This window comes from Pan paniscus, chromosome 1, assembly GCF_029289425.2.
Source record: "Pan paniscus chromosome 1, NHGRI_mPanPan1-v2.0_pri, whole genome shotgun sequence".
NCBI classification, from domain to species: Eukaryota; Metazoa; Chordata; class Mammalia; order Primates; family Hominidae; genus Pan; species Pan paniscus.
Genome location: NC_073249.2, coordinates 181,784,974 through 181,805,541, shown reverse-complemented (window position 1 = coordinate 181,805,541; position 20,568 = coordinate 181,784,974). Strand labels below are relative to the sequence as shown.

Sequence of the window (20,568 nt, the reverse complement as noted above, 5' to 3'; positions counted from 1 at the left end):
ACTACACGCCAGCCTAAGCAACAGAGACCCAAACAAACAAACAAACACCCAAAAAGGACTGCAATGGGTTGGGTGCAGGGTAATAAAGACACTACTTCCTCCACTTCAGTCAACAACCCTGACCTGGCTGGTTTGTCAGCCCTCCCGTCTCTGTCTTCTATGATGTCAAATTCTTCTGCCCACTTGGCTCCAGAAGTGGACTCCCATCCTCCAAATCACCATATCCATGCCAGAAAATGCCAGGCCAGCCTGTTTGCTTGTTTTCCCTTTTCTGCGCAGTGGGGCCCTTACGTCTCTGCTCAGCCCCAGATGTGTAACTGTGCAAAGTCTGTCACTGAGAAGCCTCTACTTGCATTTCACATCCATCTTCTTGGCTCCGAGTAGGACACTAAAGTCGATTTCTCCTTGTGACCCTGTGCCTAAGCCCAGGGCCCAATAAACACATTCTGAAGGAATGAATTCATCCATTTATTCAACTTTCCGGTATGCAAGAACTTCTTTTCATGGAGTGTCACGGAGGCCCTGAGGGAGGAACGGTAAACTGGGGCAGGGGTGTGCATAGCTCTAGGAACAGGTTTAAGGTCTAGGCTTTAGAGTTGGGGAAAGGGGAGCTATTACAGATTTCAAAAAGGCCATAACTGGCCTTAACCTGTGCAAAATCTTCGGGGTGAAAGGGCAGACAGGGAGTCAGGCTGGAGGTGATGGAGAAGTGAGGAATATGGGGAGGTCGTGGTAGTAGAGTTCACATTGAGTGGATGTGGGTTCTGAGTCAGGGAAGGTGGTGGCACTTTGTGTGTTGAGACTGGGTTGGTAGAAGAACAGAGCTCACCACATCTCTGGTATGGAGGGAGAGGGGAAAAGAGCAGTATGTGAGGGCAGGTGCTCAGCTACTGCTTCCTTCTTGGAGCAGGTGACCAAGGAGTTTGGCTATCACTCCCTGCCCATCCCAGGCTCCCTGCTTGGGGAGGGGCCTCCACTAACCTCCAGTGTTTTATGTTTTTAGTTGTGAGTCATGGCTGAAGAAAGCCAGAGAGAAAATAGGAGAAAAAAGGTGGAGCTGAAAATGGAGGCAAACTCCATGGGTTGGGGACCTAGATGGCCCCCTTCAAGTAGCTCAGGCCTGGCAGCTTGTGCTGGGCTTGTGGAAGATTCCCTCTTAAGAGGTGAAATACCTCGGGAAGCAAGCCCCAGCACGGGTAGGGCTTGTGGGTCTGCGGGGCTGGGCCACTAGTGTTCACCTGACCACGCCAGCTGCCCCTACCCCAACTGCACACAGGAGCGGGGCACATGGGGTTTTGCTGAGCACGTCAGCCAAACCAGGGCAGGGAAGGTGTCTTCACCCTGGGCAAGGCCAAGAGGGACACGTGCAGTCTTGCTGGTCCCACAGCCGGCGGCACGCCTCACTCCTCCCAAGGGCTCATGTCAGTGTCGATGGCCACGCAGTTGTAGGCCGCATAGCGGAGCTTCTCCTCGCATACCTTGGCACTGTGGGAATGGGGACTTGGTCAGGTCCCTCCATCGCTACCAGGGGTGATGGGGTCCCCTGGGCCCCAAATCGAGCCTAGGAAAAAACCCACCTGGCATAGTGTGGCAGGAAGAGGGTGCTGGAGCAAGTGGAAGACTCGGGCAGCGCGTCTGTGGTCTCGTAGCTGGGGGCATTGAGGGACCATAGGTCAGGAAGATGTGTTGGGGCACATGTACGTGTGTGGGGAGGGAGGACAGAAGGCGGCCATGGCACCTTCAGGCCTCCCTCCAGCACTCACCCCAGCTTGTCTGGGTAGATGTAGATCCGTGCTGGCAGGCGACTGCGGCCCGTGACAAAGCGCAGGAAGCGGCTCCGGTCCTCTGGAGGGAGAAGGAAATCAGTGCCTGCGTGGATGGTGAGGGAGGGTCTACAACTTCTACCCTGCCTCTGCAACTCAGCAGCAGAGTCCAAACCCAGGTGTCACCCTGCCCTCCTCCACTGACCGTTGGTGAAGCTGTTCAGTGCCTCCCAGAAATACTGCACCCGCGAGTCAGATGGCTCGAAGTCCTCAAACCGGGCTGGTGGAGACAAGGCCAGCATTCATTCTTGGGTCTCATCTTGCCCAGTCCTTGAGCCCCAACCCCTGTGCTGTGCTGTGCTGCCCTGCCCTGCCCTGCCTTGGGGAACTCACTGAGCTTGCGCAGAGCATCCACAGTGACCTCTGGATCCCCACACACTTTCTTCTCCAACTCTTGCCAGGTCAGCAAGTCCAGCACAGCCTGTGGTACCACCTTCAGCAGACCTGCCTGCATAGCTGCCACCTGGGGAGTGGGTAAAAAGGCTTGGCTGGGGAAGAGGGCACACCTCCCGCCTCACACTGGGGGGCATCACTGTGGCCTTTTAGCAGCAGAAAGGTGGCACTGAGGAATGGTGGGGGCCAGAGTTCTTGGAGTACTGGTGGCTTACAGGCTGTGTTCTGGGTCCCAGGAGCTGGGGCTCAGGAGGGGCCAAAGCTCTCTGTTCTACTAGCCTCTGGGTACTACCTGCTCCTTGCTCTCCTCTAGCCGTGCCTTCTGGACCAGTTGGATGAAACGAGAACGGTCCCCATATCCCACGACGATGCCTGCACCCCCAGGGATCAGCTCCACCACCTGTTGGTCACTCAGTACAGTGGTGAATGTTAGTTCCTTCCCAAACTTGAACTCAAACGTCTCCTTGTCCATTCCTTCCATCACTTCCAGGAGCTTCACCTAGGGGTTGGAGAGAGGCAGGGAGGTAACCTTTTCACTGTGGAGATAGTCCCTGTCTTTCCACAAGATGCTCACAGGGAAGCAGAGACAGCCAGGCAAGGCAGTCCCCATGGAGGCAGCAGGGAATGAGGGTGTCAGTACAAGAGCTGTAAAAGCATCAAGACAACACCTAACCAGCCTTGGAGGCCAGAGGAGGCATCCTGTGGAAAATGGTGTCTCAGCTGAGACCCAAATGATGGCTGGGACATAAGGGAAGTTAGGAGAGAGAACATCTTGGAGAAAGCTGGAAAGAGCAAAAGGCCTAAGGAAACTGTGTGGCTGGAGCCTGAATGTGAACCAAGTGGCTGGAGACACAGGGTTCACGTAAGGCCTTTACAGATTCTGCATTCTATCCTAAGCCCAGGGCCGAGCCATCAATGAGTTTAAATAAGGAGAGTGAAATGAATTACTGTGGCTGCATGGAGACCAAACGGGTAAGAACGGAGACAGGGACACCAGCTTTTTAGTAAGTGATTAGCTAAGGAGGAAAGGTGTCCTCAACCAGGCAGGGAGACAGTAGTGAGACAGGAAAAGCAGACAGATTACAGAGGAAGACTTAAGAATGTGGTGGCGAGGGAGAAGAAGGGGTGAAGGATGGCCCTGTGGGCTTTGGGATGGGGAGGAGTGGGACATGGTGCCCTTCTGAGGCAGGAGCCCTAGAGGGGAGTAGTCTTCGGAGAAGATAAAGAACACACTGAGCCTGAGATGCCATCTTGGGGCAAACGTCAAGGGTACAGATACATATATGGCCCCAGGCTTAGGAGAGGCTGGGGCTAGAGGTCAGGATTTTAGGGGTCACGAGTCTACAGACAGTAGTTGAAGCCATGGGAGTGGATGGATTGGAGAGGGATCTTGTGTGTGGTGAAAGAACAAGGTACAGAACAGCCTTAGGGAGGACCAACCTTTAGGGACTGGGCAGAGGAAACACTGGTTCCAGGTCCTACTCACCAGCACAGAGTCCACAGCTGGGAAGTCCTTGCTCCAGCTCACCTCCTCACCAGAAAGCTGCTTCCACACAAAACCAGGCAGGGCCAGGACCTGTGTGACAAACACTCCCCAGTGTCTTCTCACCCTGAGCTGCCCAGGTTTGGCTGGCCTTTCCTTCCAGGGGCCAGGGCTGATCGGACGGGGGTGTGGATAAGGCTACTCACCAGGAACTCCTTACCCCGAAGGGCAGCCCCCATCAGCTGTCCGATCCATTCATACTTGGCAAAGTCTCGGCAGGAGGGGTTGGGTACATACATGTCCCGAGCCTCACCAGTGCCATTGCCCTGCCCCAGAGACAGAGCTGTGAGTGTGGCATGAGATACACCCTATTTTCCTGGCCCAAAGACTTCCCTGAACATTTTCCACTGGGAACATTTTCCACTAAATGATCCCTTCATATGCACAGTGGCTCCTCCTCTCCCTGTCTGCCCAGAGGTTGCCCTGAGCAACTCAGTCCCTCCTCTGCCCTATTTCTATTTTTTTTTTTTTTTTTTTTTGAGACAGAGTCTCACTGTGTCACCCAGGCTGGAGTGCAGTGGCGTGATCTCGGCTCACTGCAACCTCCGTCTCCTGGGTTCAAGCGAGTCGCCTGCTTCAGCCTCCCATGTAGCTGGGACTACAGGCGCGTGCCACCACGCCCGGCTAATTTTTTTTTATTTTTATAGAGATGGGGTTTCACTACATTGGCCAGGCTGGTCTTGAACTCCTGACCTCGTGATCTGCCCGCCTCAGCTTCCCAAAGTGCTGGGATTACAGGCGTGAGCCACTGTGCCTGCCCCCTTTCTAGCTCAATCTGGCCCCCTCCTCTGCCCCCTTTCTAGCTCAATCTGGCACCTGGGAGGTTTGCAGAGATGGAAACGGAGATTACCTGGTTGGCTGTGCGTACAAAGAAAGGCAGGGGCACGGGGGTATCCGCTGAGCTAGGGCACAGCTCTTCTGACATATCTGCCAGGCTGTCCCGGAAACCACCCCCTGAAATGACAGATGCCCTCAGCTGGGCACTCAAGAGCCCTGCTCCCATAATGGGGTAATGAATAGGTCCCCCATCATCATTAGCTGGTGAAAAGCCTCTACCACTTTGATAGGGCAGCAAGCAGGACCCTTGAGATCCTCCCTCAGGGCCTCACCTTGGTCAATGATGCCTTCTGCAATAAATTTACACTCCCACCACTGGTCATAGCGCATGGGCCACCTGCAAAAAACGTGGGCAGATTTGTCATTATGTGGGGCCAGGTGCAGCACAATTCATCAGCTCAGAGACCACCTGGGAAAAGCAGTCATGGTGAGGGGTGCCTCGAGCAGTTGTGTGTGTGTGTGTGTGTGTGTGTTTGTGTGCACAAACAGGTGTCCCGAGTAAGTCCCTCACTCTCATGCCATACCTGTAGTCCAGGGGCTTTTCATATTTGTCAGAGGGCTTGAGGCCTTCATATACCTGGGGGCAAGGAGGAAAGGAGTCACAGGAAAGCAAGACTTGGCCCTATACTTGCCCCAAGAACTTGTTCAGGTCCCTCTTGGCCTAGCCCCCTTGGCCCTTGACTGATCCTATCTCAGTCGGACCCTAGGTGGTGCAGACCTGGGTGAAGACTGCATTCTTGCAGGCAGGGTCTCGAGAGGGGCAGGCACGGTGTTCCATGGCAAGACGGCGGTTGATGTATAGGCGTGGCATGAAGCTGGGCTTGCTGCTCTCAGAGTCACGCAGGCACTGAGCCACCAGGCCGGGCCGCTGGCGGGACAGCAGTAGGAACTGCTTCACTTGCTAGTGAGGAGAGGTGGCCAGAGCAGGAATGAGTGGGCAGTCAGCCTCTGTCCAGGCCCTGGAACTTTCCCCTCTGCCTGTATCCAATTCCACCGTTTCAGTTCAAGTCTAGTCCATCCCTGTCCTTGTCTCCAGTCCCCTCCTTAGTTCAGCCACCAGGGAGAGCTTTCTAAAACAAAAAAATCTAATACTGTCATTACCTTCCTTACCTTTCCAACAGCTCCACTACCCTGGGACAAAGTCCTTGCTTCACAGCCTGGCCCACAGGGCCCTCTGCAACCAGGACCTGCCTTCTGCCCACATCCTTCCACCCTCATCCCTCTGTCATACTCACACCTACTGGCACACTTTTCTCAAGACATCTTGAGCTGCTGGTAACTCCCTGTATGTACCTTTCACGCAACCTGCCCTGCCTGTGCTGTCAATAGCCCTTGGGTATTCCACACACTCTGGAATACCAAGGAGGCTGGGGAACAGCCTCCCAAACACTAAATTTGGACCATTTGTTCTGGCTTTCTTCCTATGTTCCCAGACCCAGCAAAGGTCTTGCCCTAGAGTAGATTTTAGGAACTCTGCTAAGGAATGAACAACTACGTGAGCAGGAAGGGGAAACGCCAAGACCAGCACTGGCTGGGTCAGCTCACCTTAATCTCACTGAAGGTGCCCAGTGTGTGGTCCCAGGCAGGTACCAGGTGGTGCAGGACACTATCGAGGATCTTGATGAATCTGGCATGGGTAGATAAAGATTGACTGCAGCTAAAGAGTTTAGCATACATGTAACACCCCCAACTCCCCAACATAAAGGTACAGGAAAAGGCAGGACCTGGTGGCTTCTCTGACCCTTGAACAGCTTATACTATGAGACCTTGGGAACCTCCTCCATGCAGACACACAAGGCTCAATGTTGGGGGAAGGGAAGGGCCCATAGGTCCAGGACCACAGCCACCTCTGCAGGAGGACAGCTCTGCGGTACAGTACTTCAGGGTCGGTGCCTTCTAGGCGTGGATATCGCACCAGACTAGTTGGCTGGAACAGGTCTGCATTCAACCCTAGTTCCCGCTGTCTAGACGACTTGATCTTGACCCCTCGGAGACGAACATCAATCCCATCATCTGGGGGAAGGGGTCAGAGTAAGGTCATTTACAGCACCTGCTGCCTCCTTGGCCCTCAGACCTGGGACTGGCTCCTTGAACGCTCAGCCTTGTATCACCGTTAGCCCCTAGAAACTCGAGACCTTCGGGATCACCTTCTATCACCTGATTCTGATTGATCTATTCCTGCTGATTCCTCTGTCTTCCACTAGAATGCTGGGATGCCTGAGGGTCCCAACTCAGTTCCTCTTCCAGGTGAGCCCAACCACCTGTATGGCTTTAAGGCAGGCCTATACCTGGCATGTCCCAGCTGGCTCAGGCCCCAAAGCTCCAAATCCTGGAGTTAGTTCAGCATCGCCTTCACCCCAACTCCAAGCCCATCCTCTTCTCTCCACACTCACTGTCTGTTTGCCCCCATCTCCACGCCGGGCTCTCTTTCCCTCCTTATAGCCTTAAACCTCACCTCGGCACTCCACGATGCGGATCTCGATGATCGGGAGGTGGACGGTCATGTCCTCCAGGACACAGACATCCCCGATGAGGGTCCTGAGGAGATGAGTGTGAAGCACTTCAGATACCTCCTGCCTCAGGCCTTCAGAGACTACTGGAGTCTCACTCAAACTTAGGCTTTCAAGCTGGGCTAGGCTTGGAACATGCCCTACTTCCCTCCCCACGCCAGCGTGCTCACTCGTCAATGCTCACGTCACTCAGCTTCTTCAGGTTGTCCCCTTCGCCCCCATAGACCACCACCCGCTTTGGCATAAAGTTGTCATCTGTGGTATCCACTGTGAGTAGCAGCTTCCTGAAGGGTCAGAGTATGAATATGAGTCTTTGTGAACCCACAGGGACATAGCCCACCCACCCTGTCCTGCCCAGAGCCTACTTACTTGACAATGGTGCCCTTCTTCATAGTAAGCCGTACCCAGTGTTGGCACTGGGACCCATCGCTCTCCCAGTAGGTATCGGCATTGCTGTCTGTCAGGCAGGACACGTTGAACTCCTCCTGGGGAGGCGCAGAGACGTGAAGTCAGCAGTTACCCTCCCTCCCTGCACTGGGCTTGTGCTCTGGGCCAGGAGCACCAGAGAGAAAGCATAGTGAAGTTGGGCTAACAGGCAACTGGTATGGGATAGGGGGCCGCTGGGTATGTAAGGGGTCCTACAGACGTCCAAGATGGGGAGCTGAACTGAGTGTGGCCTGTGGGTACCCTGTTTTGGTCCTGGCCTGCAGGTGGGGGTTCTTTCTGGATCTAGCCTTGAGGGGTGTGACTATATCTTGCCTGGGGTGGGAGGAGCCCCAGCACCCACCGTGTAGGAGGAAACGTCTATGCTCTCCACATACTGCTTCACGCTACCCAGGTTCTCATCCTCCTTGCCCAGGTGGTCATACAAGAAGTGGATCAGGTCCTCGTCGCACTCGTAGGTCCATGTCGGGGGTACATAGCTAAGCAACCCCAAGCCCCTAATTAGACTGGGCCCAGACGCAGAGCTCCTTCCTCCCCACCCCATTCCAGCTCACTCACAGTAGCCTTTGTACAGCTTCTGCGTATGCCTCTGCCGGCTGAGGTCTCGATCCCAGGCGATGTGAGTATGTCAGGTCCACCACCTGTTCCCACCTGTGGGCACAGAGTAGGGAGTGGGATGGGGAGACATCAGCGGTCAGCAAGACACTACCTCCATGCCGTGTAGCCTTCTTCAGGGCTCTATCTCCCAGTCTCCACCCGAGCCCCCTTCACGTCCCGCCCCTTTCTGTTCTTAACCCTGCCTCCGCTCCAGTATCCCACCCACCCCAGGCTGTGGCTGAAGTGTTCCCAAGCCCTCCTGGCCCGGCCTTCTGACAGCCAGCCCCGCTCCTTCAAGTGCAGTACCTGAGCACCGGCCGATAATCCACGCCAAAGAGCTGCTGCTGCCGCTGGAGGTGGTTGGGAGTGTCGATGGGTACCAGGCGGGCTCCGCCCTCCGCCGGGCGGCACACCAGCAGCCAGCCTTCCTGCAGCCCGCAGTCGCCCAGGTGCTCTGCCAGCTGCTCCTGCCGGGACGCGTAGGATGGGGACAGCCGTCAGGGAACTGCCCAGCCGCCTGTCGTGCCCAGCCCAGGGCAAAGGGCGCCGAACGCAATGCCAACTCAATACAGGGGAGGAAAGGCAAACAGCCAGAGGTTTCTCTGGCCCCAGGGGTCTTTTACCGGGTCCTGGGCAGGGAAGAGCGCACCTTTGTCAGCTTCACCCAGAGCCCGTGGCCGTTGCACAGCTCCTCGCCCGTGGTGCGCACGCAGGCGCCGCGCCGGAGCTCAATGCTGTCGCGGGCGGCGCGCAGGGGCCCGGAGCCGGTACCGGGGGCTGGGCCTGCGGCGCCCACACGCAGCCCCAGGCCCTCTGCCTCCCACACCGGCAGAAGCACGCGCGACGGTCCCGCTGGGTCCTTGTAAAGCTTGTAGAGCACCTCTCGCGGCACGAAAGCCAGCGCTGCCGGCAGCGGCCGCCCGGCGCGGAGGCTCCGCGCGGCCTCTGCCAAGAAGCGCACGCGGCCCAGCAGCTGCCGGGGGGACTCCAGCACCGCGCCCGGGCCAGGACCCGCCATGGCGAAGTGGCGGAGGTGAGCGCCTAGAGGCGACCCTGCCCGGGGAACAGCTGGCGCGACCGCCGACAGAGCTTCCCACCACGCCCTTCCCCGCCTTTGGCCAGCCTTTGCCGTATGTTCTGGACTAAGCGCACCCCAGCTCTCACTGTATTGCACTGTGTACTCCCACACTCAACCATATTACTTATCTCTGTGCCACCCTAACCCAGCCGACCAAACCCAAGATTGGTGATTGCTACCTGATCAATCTCCCTCTCTCCATTTCCTTGTGACTACCATTTTATCTCTACTGCTACTACCCTCATTCAAGTCACCATTCTAGCTAGCCTGGGTCATTGCCAACAGTCATTTTTCTGGTTCTTCGGCCTGCTGTTTTTCCTCCCACTCCCAGCGAATCTGCTGGACTCCCTATCCTATGGGTGGTGTGACTAAAGTGTTTGAGACAATGGCCCCTTCCCCTGCCACTGACAGAAGTCTTGAGTCATTAGGGTTGATTCTGTTTGTCACTCCTAATCCCAAGGACACTGGAGATCATTATTCATTTTAATGTGATTGCTGATTTCTGTTTCCCCAGTCTTGTAGCTCCTTAAAGGCCGGGGCTGTCTTGAGCAGAGCTAACCTCTGCACCTACTATAGGTCCAGGCTATAGTATGGACCTGGCTGGATAAGACTGTTGGTATCATGAGTGGGACTTGCGCCAAGCCTCCGGATACCCAGACTGTCAGATGAGAACAAATTCCTCATGTCACCCTAAGATACATTTACAGCGGAGTTTTCTTTCGGGCCTTTGTTGTTGCGTCGCTACAGCGAACTTTACGGTGAAAAAGGTAGGGGTCCTACGGGCAGCAGCCAGGGCAGCCCTGGAGCTGTCGCTGGAGTCCGATCATGTGATCTTCAACATGGCGACGCCCTTGGTTCCCTACAGAAAGGGGCGGAGCCTGGACTGGGGGGCAGGCTCAGATTCAGGTTAAATTGCGGATTGAGCTCGCAGTTACAGACAGCTGACCATGGAAGCGAATGGGTTGGGGTGAGTTCTCCAGAGCACGCGGTGTGGCTAGCCGGGCTTCTAATTTGAGTCTTCCAACTCAGGACTCTATCCCTGTACTCCCCTTTCCCCACCCTGGAGACCTCCCAACCTGAACTCCGTTAGCTGGGATCCTGAATCCTAAAACCATGGATTTTTGAGACGTTCATCCCAGGGCCTTAATTCAAGGGATGCCTCAGGATTTCCAACCAGGATCTCTATTCTGGGACCATCAACTCTGATCCCTCTTTATCCCCCAGCCTGGGGATTTCTCAGCCCCTGAACCAGCCCAGTGACATTCCCGTTTCTGAGGCTCACTAGTTCGAAGACCCCCAAACTATCCTTAGTGGGCCTTCATTCCCTCCCCCCAGTCCCTCTGGTTGCTTCGAGCTTGGAAGAGTAGAGACTAAGTGGAGGGAAGAGGCCCCAGGGCGGGCCCTTCTGGAGTTTGTGCACCACCTGATAGGCAGAGAGGAGGCGGAACGGGCGGAAAGCCAGGGTTTGGGAGCTGGCCTGGAGGAGGTAGATAGCGGTCCTGGACTGAATCGGCCTTATGAACCCGCGCTTTCCCCAGCCTCCAGCGTAGCATACTGACACCTACCCCCACCCCCACCTGATCGCCAGACCTCAGGGTTTTTCGGAGCTGAAGAATGACACATTCCTGCGAGCAGCCTGGGGAGAGGAAACAGACTACACTCCCGTTTGGTGCATGCGCCAGGCAGGCCGTTACTTACCAGGTAAGAGTCAGGATCTGGAAATCTAGATAAAACTCCGGAGGGAGAAAAGTTTTCAAGGGGCAGGGGAGGGCTCTGGAGGGCCTCAAGGCTGAGCCCTGTCTTCCCTCTGTATGCAGAGTTTAGGGAAACCCGGGCTGCCCAGGACTTTTTCAGCACGTGTCGCTCTCCTGAGGCCTGCTGTGAACTGACTCTGCAGGTGAGGGGTCCACAAAAGAGGGAAAGATTTATGCCTTCAGTCTGCCACCTAGCAACCTGTCTCCTGTTTCCTACAGCCACTGCGTCGATTCCCTCTGGATGCTGCCATCATTTTCTCCGACATCCTTGTTGTACCCCAGGTACCCACTCAAACCTGATCCTAGAATATAATCCAAGGACGCCTTGAAAATCCTTCTATCAGTCCAGTCAAGGTTTACAATAAGCACTTATCCTAACTGGATCGAGGGAAAAACTAAGGTTGAAAGAAATGGAGTTTGGCAGAGTTTTATTCTCCTTTTCCTTCCTCCTGGAATGAGCTGAACAGAACCTTTCCTCCTGGATTCCATTTTGGGAACCCAGATGTTTTCTCCCCCTCCAGGCACTGGGCATGGAGGTGACCATGGTACCTGGCAAAGGACCCAGCTTCCCAGAGCCATTAAGAGAAGAGCAGGACCTAGAACGCCTACGGGATCCAGAAGTGGTAGCCTCTGAGCTAGGCTATGTGTTCCAAGCCATCACCCTTACCCGACAACGACTGGCTGGACGTGTGCCGCTGATTGGCTTTGCTGGTGCCCCAGTAATGTGGGACAGGGCAGGGACTCGGGGCGCGGGGAGATCACTCTGGAAGGTCTGGGGTAGACAAAAGGAAGGGTCAGTCTGGCTTCTGTGACACCATCTTTCTATCCTTCTCTAGTGGACCCTGATGACATACATGGTTGAGGGTGGTGGCTCAAGCACCATGGCTCAGGCCAAGCGCTGGCTCTATCAGAGACCTCAGGCTAGTCACCAGCTGCTTCGCATCCTCACCGATGCTCTGGTCCCATATCTGGTAGGACAAGTGGCGGCTGGTGCCCAGGTGAGTCCTGAGAGAGAGAGAAATAGGCTGGGATTTGGTCTGTAAGGACCAGAAGCAAGAGTGTCCTAAACCTGAGAGGGCAGGGGTCTTAATGCCAGGGATGAAAGAACCTTGGCCTCCAGTGATCTAGCTGAGCAGCCAAGCCCATCCTGACACTGACAGTGGGGCTTAATGCTCTAAGTATTCAGACACCAAAGTTAGTGCTGGGATCTGAGGAAAGTAAAATTTTTTTTTTTAATTACTGGGTTTATAGGGTCAGGCAGTATCAGGGATTGAAGTCATTTGGGGAAAATTGAGGTGGATTTTGTATGTGGGGGAAACCTCCTCTTTGTGTGTTACATATTTTTCTTCACCATACCCTAACTAGGCATTGCAGCTGTTTGAGTCCCATGCAGGGCATCTTGGCCCACAGCTCTTCAACAAGTTTGCACTGCCTTACATCCGTGATGTGGCCAAGCAAGTGAAGGCCAGGTTGCGGGAGGCAGGCCTGGCACCAGTGCCCATGGTGAGGATTGGGATGGGTTGAGCGAAGGTGGTCCTGTGGAGCTTTCAGGCTAAGTCATGCATGGACTGGAGTGACCACTGGAGGGCAGCAGAAGTACAGTCAAGAAAGATTAGTGGTTGTAGCAAGGCCCTCTTTACCTGAGATCTGCTTTTTTCTAGATCATCTTTGCTAAGGATGGGCATTTTGCCCTGGAGGAGCTGGCCCAAGCTGGCTATGAGGTGGTTGGGCTTGACTGGACAGTGGCCCCAAAGAAAGCCCGGTAAGCCATGGAAGGGTGAGGCCTTGAGGTTGAGGTGGGGGTGTTGGCTGGGGGAGCTGCCATGTATGCAGTTACCAGAACGTGGCGCTGGCTTTGCTTCCAGGGAGTGTGTGGGGAAGACGGTGACATTGCAGGGCAACCTGGACCCCTGTGCCTTGTATGCATCTGAGGTAACAGCCAGGGCCCCTCTGTGTGTCTGTTACTGTGCACTCCTGTGGCTGTGGTTGTATTATTCTGTGTGCACTTGTTTTTAATGTCTGTCTGTCCTTTTCTTCTACTCTGTATGTACAACATAAGCCCTAGAAAGACCGGACTTTTTGTTGCTGTTGTTCATTTGTGTTTATGCTTCATGCCTGGGTCCATACTAGGGATCTGATAAATTTTATTGAATGACTGAATAACACTGAGGAGAAGCATGCCTACATATGCGTTTGTCACTAGTATATATAGGGAGGACAAAGGCTTGCTGGTCCTCCTGTAGCCAGTGCCCTGTTGGTCCCCCAGGAGGAGATCGGGCAGTTGGTGAAGCAGATGCTGGATGACTTTGGACCACATCGCTACATTGCCAACCTGGGCCATGGGCTTTATCCTGACATGGACCCAGAACATGTGGGCGCCTTTGTGGATGCTGTGCATAAACACTCACGTCTGCTTCGACAGAACTGAGTGTATACCTTTACCCTCAAGTACCACTAACACAGATGATTGATCGTTTCCAGGACAATAAAAGTTTCGGAGTTTAACTATTGTGTAGTTTTGTTTGTGAAAGATTGTGCCCATATCCTCAGTTCTTCTTAGCCTCTGCTCCTTCCCTGGGAACCCTCTCTATATCCTCTTCACAAGTCATGGGGGTTAGGTATCAGTGAATATGTACTATAGCACTTAAGGATTCTCATTCCCATCTTACTCTCAGATACCTAAGTCCCAGAACTACATGGGGTAGGGTAGAGCTTTCCTAGCAGTTCAGGTTGTGACATTTGCAGAAAAACGGGTGGGGTCCTCACAACATACAAAGGCCAAATTGATAGGGCTTTATGTCTGGGGAGGAAGGGAAGTATACATCAAAAAGGGGCACAGAAGGGGTTAGAACACTTCAGAGAGGCATGGGGAAGAAGATGGAGTCTAGGCGAGCAGGGAGAAGCTGAGGGACCCTCAGCTTTGACACCAAAATATATAGAGGACATCAAAGCTTAGAGCTAGGTTGCTTAGGATTGGAGCTTTAGACAAGTCCATCATCACCAAAGCAAGAAGTCCTCTGAAACCAAAAGACCCTCTGGCAACTCAAGGTTGCTTTATATTCTTTTCTGAGCATCCCCTTTAATTTTCTCAAGATCTTGGTTATTCCACCCTTCCTGGTGGTACCTGCTTCCCAGGACAAGGCTCTGAGGTGTCTGTAAGCCCTGGGGAAGGGTCTGGTATGGCAAGAAATTCTTTATCTGTCATTCTGCATCTCCTTAGACCACTAGGCACCCACTGTGCTGTAGGCTGAACCAGCTCCCTGGCCCAGCCAGGGCAATGCAGAAAGGAGAGATGGGTTTCATTTAGTGAGAGAACACAATTTCTGCTTTTAGAAAAATGATCTTTTATGTGATCCATGATTTATTCATAGAAAAGCACTGTGAATTCACACACTTGCTAAAAAAGGGCAACTGTGATACAGAAATGAGAGTGGCTTCTCTCTTTTTTTTAACCAACCCATTGGGCTGAGACGTAGGGGCCCTTGGCTGGACAGTAAGACTTGAGTAGCCACAAATGGCAAATACAACTTCTTGGTCAGTTTGGAGTAAAAAAGGTGACAGTTTGTCGAAGAAAGAAAAAGTAAAGCAGATGGAGAAGTTCTTAGTTCACATTCTAGCTATACCACCCCTTCCCTATCAAACCCCACCCCCAACTCAGGAACTAAGACATGAAACAGTAAACACCAAGACACTGGTTCCAACTGACTTTTCTGAGTGCCCTTGCTACCTCCTATAACAATTCCAGGCTGAGCACAGGGGTCAGGAAGGTAGCAGGAACATGATACACTATGGAAGTCAGCCAGGGCTAAGACAGGACTGCCCACTAGGGCTAGAAATTAGGAAGGGAGAGGCTAAGTGCAGACCAGCCCTAGCCTCCAAGTCAGCGAGCAATGAGACTGTGACAAAAGCTGGCGAGGAAGCTTGAGGTAGAAAGGCAGGGGAAGAAAGCAAGTATGAGGCGAGAAGAGAACTGTGGAGCTAAAGCAGCCAATCTGATGGCAGAGGGAGATTGGTGCTTAGAAGCTTGTTTGGTGAGAGAATGAATAGAGGAGGCACAGAGATGGGGAACAAACGTTTAGCTGGCGAGAGAGATTTAAGAGGAATGGGAAAGAGAAATCTGGCAAAAAGGACACATTCATGCAGATCCTCAAACATGAATACACAGACATCCCTACATGTAGAAATACGCTCAGTTACACATATAAAGACACAGATGCATGGATAACAAGCATACACATGGATACAAACATGTTTATACACATGCACTCGTGTATGCAGATACACATACTAAACATGCACAAACATGAGTGCATTTGCACAAAGATGTGCATCCTCACATGTACACAAAATGTGTATATCCTCACGTAGAAACTCACAGTCCAGTGTGCACATATTCAAACAGGTACACAGCCATAGAACTAACACATACACATAAATATATATGTGCACAAACAGGCATGCACAGATGTATCTATGCACATACACACATGTACTTAGCCATAAAGATACACACACACAATTATAGATGAAACCACACACTTGCTAACACAAAGGTGACCACAGTAGATGAATATTATGAACTCAGCGGCTTCCCAGACCTTCATCTTCTCCCTGCACTTGTTTCTCAGGTGTTCAGCAGGCTCCTGAAGAGGCTGTGTGAGGCAGGAGCTTCAATGTCCTCACAGTTTTGTGAGGCAAAAGTCTAAGTCCAGTCCTGACCTCTGTCCCTCACTCACCACTGGACTATAAATGCCCTGTCTGTAGGTGGGGGATTCTGCATAGACTAGACTTGGGTTGATCCTAACTGGCCATTTTTCTCCTTGGCACCCCCACTCTTCCACTGCTACCAGCAAACACTCTGCAAGGGAAACCTGAGAAATGGTTGTGAGTCTCCTCAGAAAATAAGCATATCCTCCTACCCACAGCTACTTCAAGTGCCCATCAAATCAGAAGCAGAATTATAAATAGTTACAAGTTTACAATAATTAGCAACACATATAGTATTTACAGTCCCACAAATGTGTCTGTTTCTCTGGTTAAGCAATCCCTGAGATGGAACAGTGTTCTGTGTTTGCCAAGGGAGACAGGGCCAATGCTCAGGACACGCAGGATATAGGGGCATGAGGTGGCATGTTGTGGGGTTTCTGGTCGATCTGCAGGGCCCAGCTCCTCCATGAACAGTAGGCTGTAGTCAGAAGCTTGCCAAGGTAGGCATTATCGACTAGAGTTGGACTTTCCCCATCCTTAGCCCTGTGGTCCTTTGGCCTCATCCACAGGTGCTCAGAGTTCTCTCAGGGTAGACAAATGTTTCAGTGCCCTGGGCCTGACCTGATACTACCTGGGAACCCAGGCTGCTCTGGCGGTGAGCTATCTGCTCTCTCAGCCAAAGCGCTCTCGCACCAGCAGCATCAACTTTTTCTTGCCTTTGTAGATCTGTTTGAGGTTGTCGATGAACTGGGCAAACTGCAGGTGGCCATCCTGGGGCAGCAGGAAGGTCTCCCGAGCCTTGCTTAGAAACTCAATGAACTCTCCATAGTGGCGAGGGCTGATGTGTGTTAGGCGTGAGTGTGTAGTGTTGATATAGGCATTGATGGTGGCATCCAGCAACTGGCGCAATGGAGCTTTGTCAGTGGACATGAGCTTTCCAGAGCTTCGGCGGCCTGGGATGCCGGCCAGGCCAGGTGCAGTCACTGTGCAGCGTCGTAAGATGTCTGAAAGCACTGTGGCACAGTGCACACTCTTCACCACCAGGGGGATGAGAGCTGCCAGCTCATTCTTGCCCAGAGAGTGGCTGAGAGCACAAGCCCAGAGCACATCATTGATGGCTGGGTGAGTATCCTGGTTGTAGGCCAGGTTAAGATGGCTCATGGCCAATGAGGCCAGCTTGAAGGCACGTAGCGGGTAGCCACGGAGCTCCATGTAGCGGGCGATGGTGAACAGCTGTGAATGGGTCATACCACCAGCAGCAGCATCAATGGCAATCTGGTAGGCTGCCTCAAAGGCGATGTGGTCTTTCTCACAGAGTGTAAGGGCTGACAGGGCACAGCTCTGTGGATCCTTCATAGCACACTGTAGGGCCAGTGTGCGAGCACAGCTAGCCAGTTCCTCCCGCTGTGGATAGTCAAGACTGAGGCGCAGGATAGTGGTGTGGGATACGGCTGTGGCAGCTACAATACTAGTAGCCTCAGTAGGGGTGAAGAGTGTGTACCAGCTCTGCAAGATGCTCACCAGGGCCCGCACACCTGTCAGGGAGAGCCTGAGCTCAGCCGTGGCCATCTGGGTCCTGATTCAGGTCTACCCAGATTACCATTTGGGGTTTGAACTTGGCCTGCAGAGATGAATTCTTCCTCCTCAGCAACCTTGAGATGATATGAGGCAAACCAGGGCAAGGGGAGCATCCCAGATGGCCAGACCCTGTTTGGGGTCTCTTCCTATCCCTTCTTTCCCCAGGTCAGAGAGTTGAAGGTTTCTGCAGGTGCTCTTAGCCCCTTACAAGGATGGGACAGTAGAGCCTGGGGTTTGCTTGCCCTGAGGCATGGGTTACAGATCTGCCAGGGGTTCTAGCTGAAGTGGGGCCTCTCAGGGTAGAGTCTTGTGCTGGGGCTTTGGGCCTTAGAAAGGGTCCTGAGCCTCTAAGTTGTCTGGAGTTTTTTACAAGCATGCACAGGGATGGGGACCAAACCACTGGGCCCACTACCTCCCAAGGGAGCACTTGAGTAGCAACTGAAAATTCATTCTCTTAGACATGTCTCTGATGAGAGGATCAAGGGCTGCTGACATCAGGATATGGTTCAAGCAGTGAAGACAGGGCTTGGGCTGGCTGAACAGAGGCCACCTTCTCCAACCAGCAGCCCCATCCTTTCTTAGGCCATCTCCTGATGGGCCTAAGATCTCATAGGAATATGAGAGCTCTAAGGATTGATTGTCCTGTCCCAAGAGTAGGGCCTAGAAACTCCTTTCCCCTGGGGGTAGAGGGAGGTGGGAGACTCACCCACTTCTGTAGCACAGGTCACCAACCATCGTACCATCTCCCTGCGTCTCCAGTTAAGGGTTGATAAGGTCATCCGCATCACCTGGGCACAAAAGAGGCCTTTCCAGTGGGCTATGCCTAACTGTTGTGACCTCTCCCTCCCCTTGCGTTCATTTATGTGACAAATATTTTCTGGTGCTTTAAACAGTGGTCTCTCCGCTGATAAACATAAAATATAGTTAATTTCTTTCCCAGCCCTCCCACCAATCAGATAGGAAGCTTCTCTGATGATCTGCAGCAAAGTCCTTATTATCATACCTTGCTTGACTTGTAGAAATGGGGAGGTAGAGAGAAGATAGGGACCCCAGGGAGCCTAAAGCTTTATCTTGCTTCTGGCCTTAACTTAAAAGTGGAGCCCAATTTATGAAATCCTTGCCTTTTCCCTAGCCTAGAACTTGTGTTCTGGGCCCAAAGGAAGAGCCAGATTTGGCCTATGCCCAGTCTCCCAGAGATCTTATCTTCTGCCAATTGTCACTAGGTCAGAGGTCTAAACTGTGGATGGCTTACTCTTCCTCCATACCTGTAACCCAAGTTCCAGGGCAACGTTGAGCAGGGTGCTGTCAGTACTACTGTCAGTGGGAGTAGCAATCTTGAATGCATCTTGGGCCAGTTTGAAGATGAGGGAGGAAGAATGAATGTGCTTCTGTATTGCTTCCAGAATTGTTCGGAGCCTCAAAGTGTCTCCTATAGGTGTCAAGAGAAGGGGCAGGGTCTATTTTAAAGTTTTACTAAACAGTCAGCTGACTGCAACAGATACTCATTGAAATGGCTGCTACCAATTCATTGAATGCTTCTGAATGCTACTGCCCCTTCTGGGTTATCGAGCTGTGTCCACTAATCACATTTGAGGCTCCTTCCTTCCCCAGACCCCCACGTGAATCCTATTCTCTCCACCTTTTCATCTGTCTCTACCTAATACCCTCTACCCTCAGGATCCTTTTTTTTTTTTGGAGACGGAGTCTCGCTCTGTTGCCCAGGCAGGAGTGCAGTGGCTTGATCTCGGCTCATTGCAAGCTCTGCCTCCCGGGTTCACACCATTCTCCTGCCTCAGCCTCCTGAGTAGCTGGGACTACGGGCGCCCGCCACCACGCCCGGTTAATTTTTTGTATTTTTAGTAGAGATGGGGTTTCACCGTGTTAGCCAGGATGGTCTCGATCTCTGACCCTATGATCTACTGTGCCCGGCAACCCTCAGGATCTTTAGGTACCAGAAATAATTTTCTTGAACACCTGAATTTCCAGAGCTACTTATACAGTAGACAGAAAGCCATATTACTGCCAAAAAAGAATGGCAGTCCCACTGTCTGCTTCTCACTACAGCTCCCTGGAGCAAAAAGGAGCGGGGCCACCACTTCTTATTCAATAGGCAGGGATTCTATACAAAAAACAAAGAGTTAAGGAATATAACATCATATGAGGTGAAGGTTGCTGGATGAAGGCAGTAGTGTATGAAAGACTGTTATATCTTATAAAGGACAAATACATTAAGTAAAGATAAAACAAAAAGTAGGCCTTATGTTTTGCTTTGTAACTGCTGATAAAGTCAAAGAGAATGAATGGTATGACTATAGGCTTTGGAATAAAACACATTGGGGACCGAACCTGGTTCAGCCATTTAAGAGTTTAACAACTTCAGGTTGGGCGCAGTGGCTCTCGCCTGTAATCCCAGCACTTTGGGAGGCTGAGGTGGGTGAATCACTTGAGGTCAGGAGTTCGAGACCAGCCTGGCCAACATGGTGAAACCCCGTCTCTACTAAAAAAATACAAAAATTAGCCAGGCATGGTGGCGTGAGCCTGTAGTCCCAGCTACTAAGGAGGCTGAGGCAGGAGAAGAGCTTGAACCTGGGAGGCGGAGGTTGCAGTGAGCCAAGATTGGGCCACTGCACTCCAGCCTGGGTGACACAGTGAGACTCCGTCTCAAAAAAAAAAAATAAATAAGAGTTCAATAACTTCATCTATAAAATGGAAACAATTGTTGTGAGAATTATAAAAAATTTGTAATATTCTATGATTCTATTTTATTTTATTTTATTATTATTTTTTTTTGAGATGGAGTCTCGTGCTGTTGCCCAGGCTGGAGTGCAGTGGCGCGATCTTGGCTCACTGCAAGCTCCGCCTCCCAGGTTCATGCCATTCCCCTGCCTCAGCCTCCCACGTAGCTGAGACTACAGGCGCCCACCACCACGCCCGGCTAATTTTTTGCATTTTTAGTAGAGATGGGGTTTCACCGTGTTAGCCAGGATGGTCTCGATCTCCTGACCTCATGATCCACCCGCCTTGGTCTCCCAAAGTGCTGGGATTACAGGTGTGAGCCACCGCACCTGACCTCTATGATTCTATTTTTATAAAAAAAGATAGTGTGTGTGCATATATATGAATAGAAAATCTCCAGGAATATTTATGCCAATGTCTTATTAATAGTTGTTTTTGGGTGCCAGGATTATGCAAGAGATTCCCTTTATTCTTCTATCATCTTTAAAAACAGTTTTTTAAGTTAATAGACTGTGTCTTTAGAGTAGTTTCAGGTTTACAGGAAATTGATCAGATAGTACAGAGAGTT

The 20,568-nt window shown here is 52.3% G+C and overlaps 3 protein-coding genes across 7 annotated transcripts in view; 1 reads left to right on the top strand and 2 right to left on the bottom strand.

Annotated features, from left to right (window-relative positions):
* Positions 1–455: 455 nt before the first annotated feature.
* On the bottom strand, positions 456–9,573 carry HECTD3 (HECT domain E3 ubiquitin protein ligase 3). 2 transcript variants are annotated; one of them, XM_008965385.4, is made up of 21 exons: positions 8,797–9,573; positions 8,454–8,614; positions 8,109–8,201; positions 7,894–8,029; positions 7,476–7,591; positions 7,277–7,390; positions 7,052–7,134; positions 6,444–6,609; positions 6,142–6,223; positions 5,315–5,497; positions 5,121–5,173; positions 4,869–4,933; positions 4,610–4,713; positions 3,906–4,025; positions 3,703–3,792; positions 2,509–2,715; positions 2,157–2,286; positions 1,969–2,043; positions 1,764–1,845; positions 1,578–1,649; positions 456–1,485 (listed from the first exon to the last, which is right to left on the bottom strand). In XM_008965385.4, exons 1-21 carry the CDS (start codon positions 9,163–9,165, stop codon positions 1,401–1,403), a joined length of 2,586 nt encoding a protein of 861 aa, XP_008963633.2. In that variant the 5' UTR covers positions 9,166–9,573; the 3' UTR covers positions 456–1,400. The 2 variants fall into 2 exon arrangements, with proteins under 2 accessions (XP_008963633.2, XP_034819535.1); XM_034963644.3 differs by having other exon boundaries at positions 6,321–6,609; positions 8,797–9,281.
* Positions 9,574–10,014: 441 nt separating this feature from the next.
* Positions 10,015–13,484, top strand: UROD (uroporphyrinogen decarboxylase). 4 transcript variants are annotated; one of them, XM_003812795.5, is made up of 10 exons: positions 10,015–10,192; positions 10,814–10,926; positions 11,043–11,122; positions 11,199–11,261; positions 11,501–11,698; positions 11,816–11,977; positions 12,345–12,482; positions 12,641–12,741; positions 12,845–12,911; positions 13,246–13,484. In XM_003812795.5, exons 1-10 carry the CDS (start codon positions 10,173–10,175, stop codon positions 13,405–13,407), a joined length of 1,104 nt encoding a protein of 367 aa, XP_003812843.4. In that variant the 5' UTR covers positions 10,015–10,172; the 3' UTR covers positions 13,408–13,484. The 4 variants fall into 4 exon arrangements, with proteins under 4 accessions (XP_003812843.4, XP_008963509.4, XP_008963511.1 ...); XM_008965263.4 differs by having other exon boundaries at positions 10,048–10,192; positions 10,764–10,926; positions 11,482–11,698; XM_008965257.4 differs by having other exon boundaries at positions 10,049–10,192; positions 10,764–10,926.
* An 805-nt stretch (positions 13,485–14,289) lies between these two features.
* Positions 14,290–20,568, bottom strand: part of ZSWIM5 (zinc finger SWIM-type containing 5) — a 191,016-nt gene continuing 184,737 nt past the window's right edge. The window contains exons 12-14 of the mRNA XM_008965255.4: positions 18,530–18,693; positions 17,971–18,052; positions 14,290–17,221 (exon numbers count right to left, since the gene is read on the bottom strand). Coding sequence (XP_008963503.2) covers positions 16,359–17,221; positions 17,971–18,052; positions 18,530–18,693 — 1,109 coding nt within the window. The 3' untranslated portion in view covers positions 14,290–16,358. The remainder of the gene's footprint in view (positions 17,222–17,970; positions 18,053–18,529; positions 18,694–20,568) is intronic.

Coding starts and splice junctions, on each gene's coding strand:
- HECTD3 (XM_034963644.3), bottom strand. CDS start 9,165: ATGGCGGGTCCTGGCCCGGGCGCGGTGCTGGAGTCCCCCCGGCAGCTG. Junction 8,202..8,453: donor GATTATCGGCCGGTGCTCAG/GTACTGCACTTG, acceptor CTGTGCCCACAG/GTGGGAACAGGTGGTGGACC. Junction 4,934..5,120: donor GAAAAGCCCCTGGACTACAG/GTATGGCATGAG, acceptor CGTTTTTTGCAG/GTGGCCCATGCGCTATGACC.
- UROD (XM_003812795.5), top strand. CDS start 10,173: ATGGAAGCGAATGGGTTGGG. Junction 10,193..10,813: donor ATGGAAGCGAATGGGTTGGG/GTGAGTTCTCCA, acceptor CCTGATCGCCAG/ACCTCAGGGTTTTTCGGAGC. Junction 11,978..12,344: donor AAGTGGCGGCTGGTGCCCAG/GTGAGTCCTGAG, acceptor TACCCTAACTAG/GCATTGCAGCTGTTTGAGTC.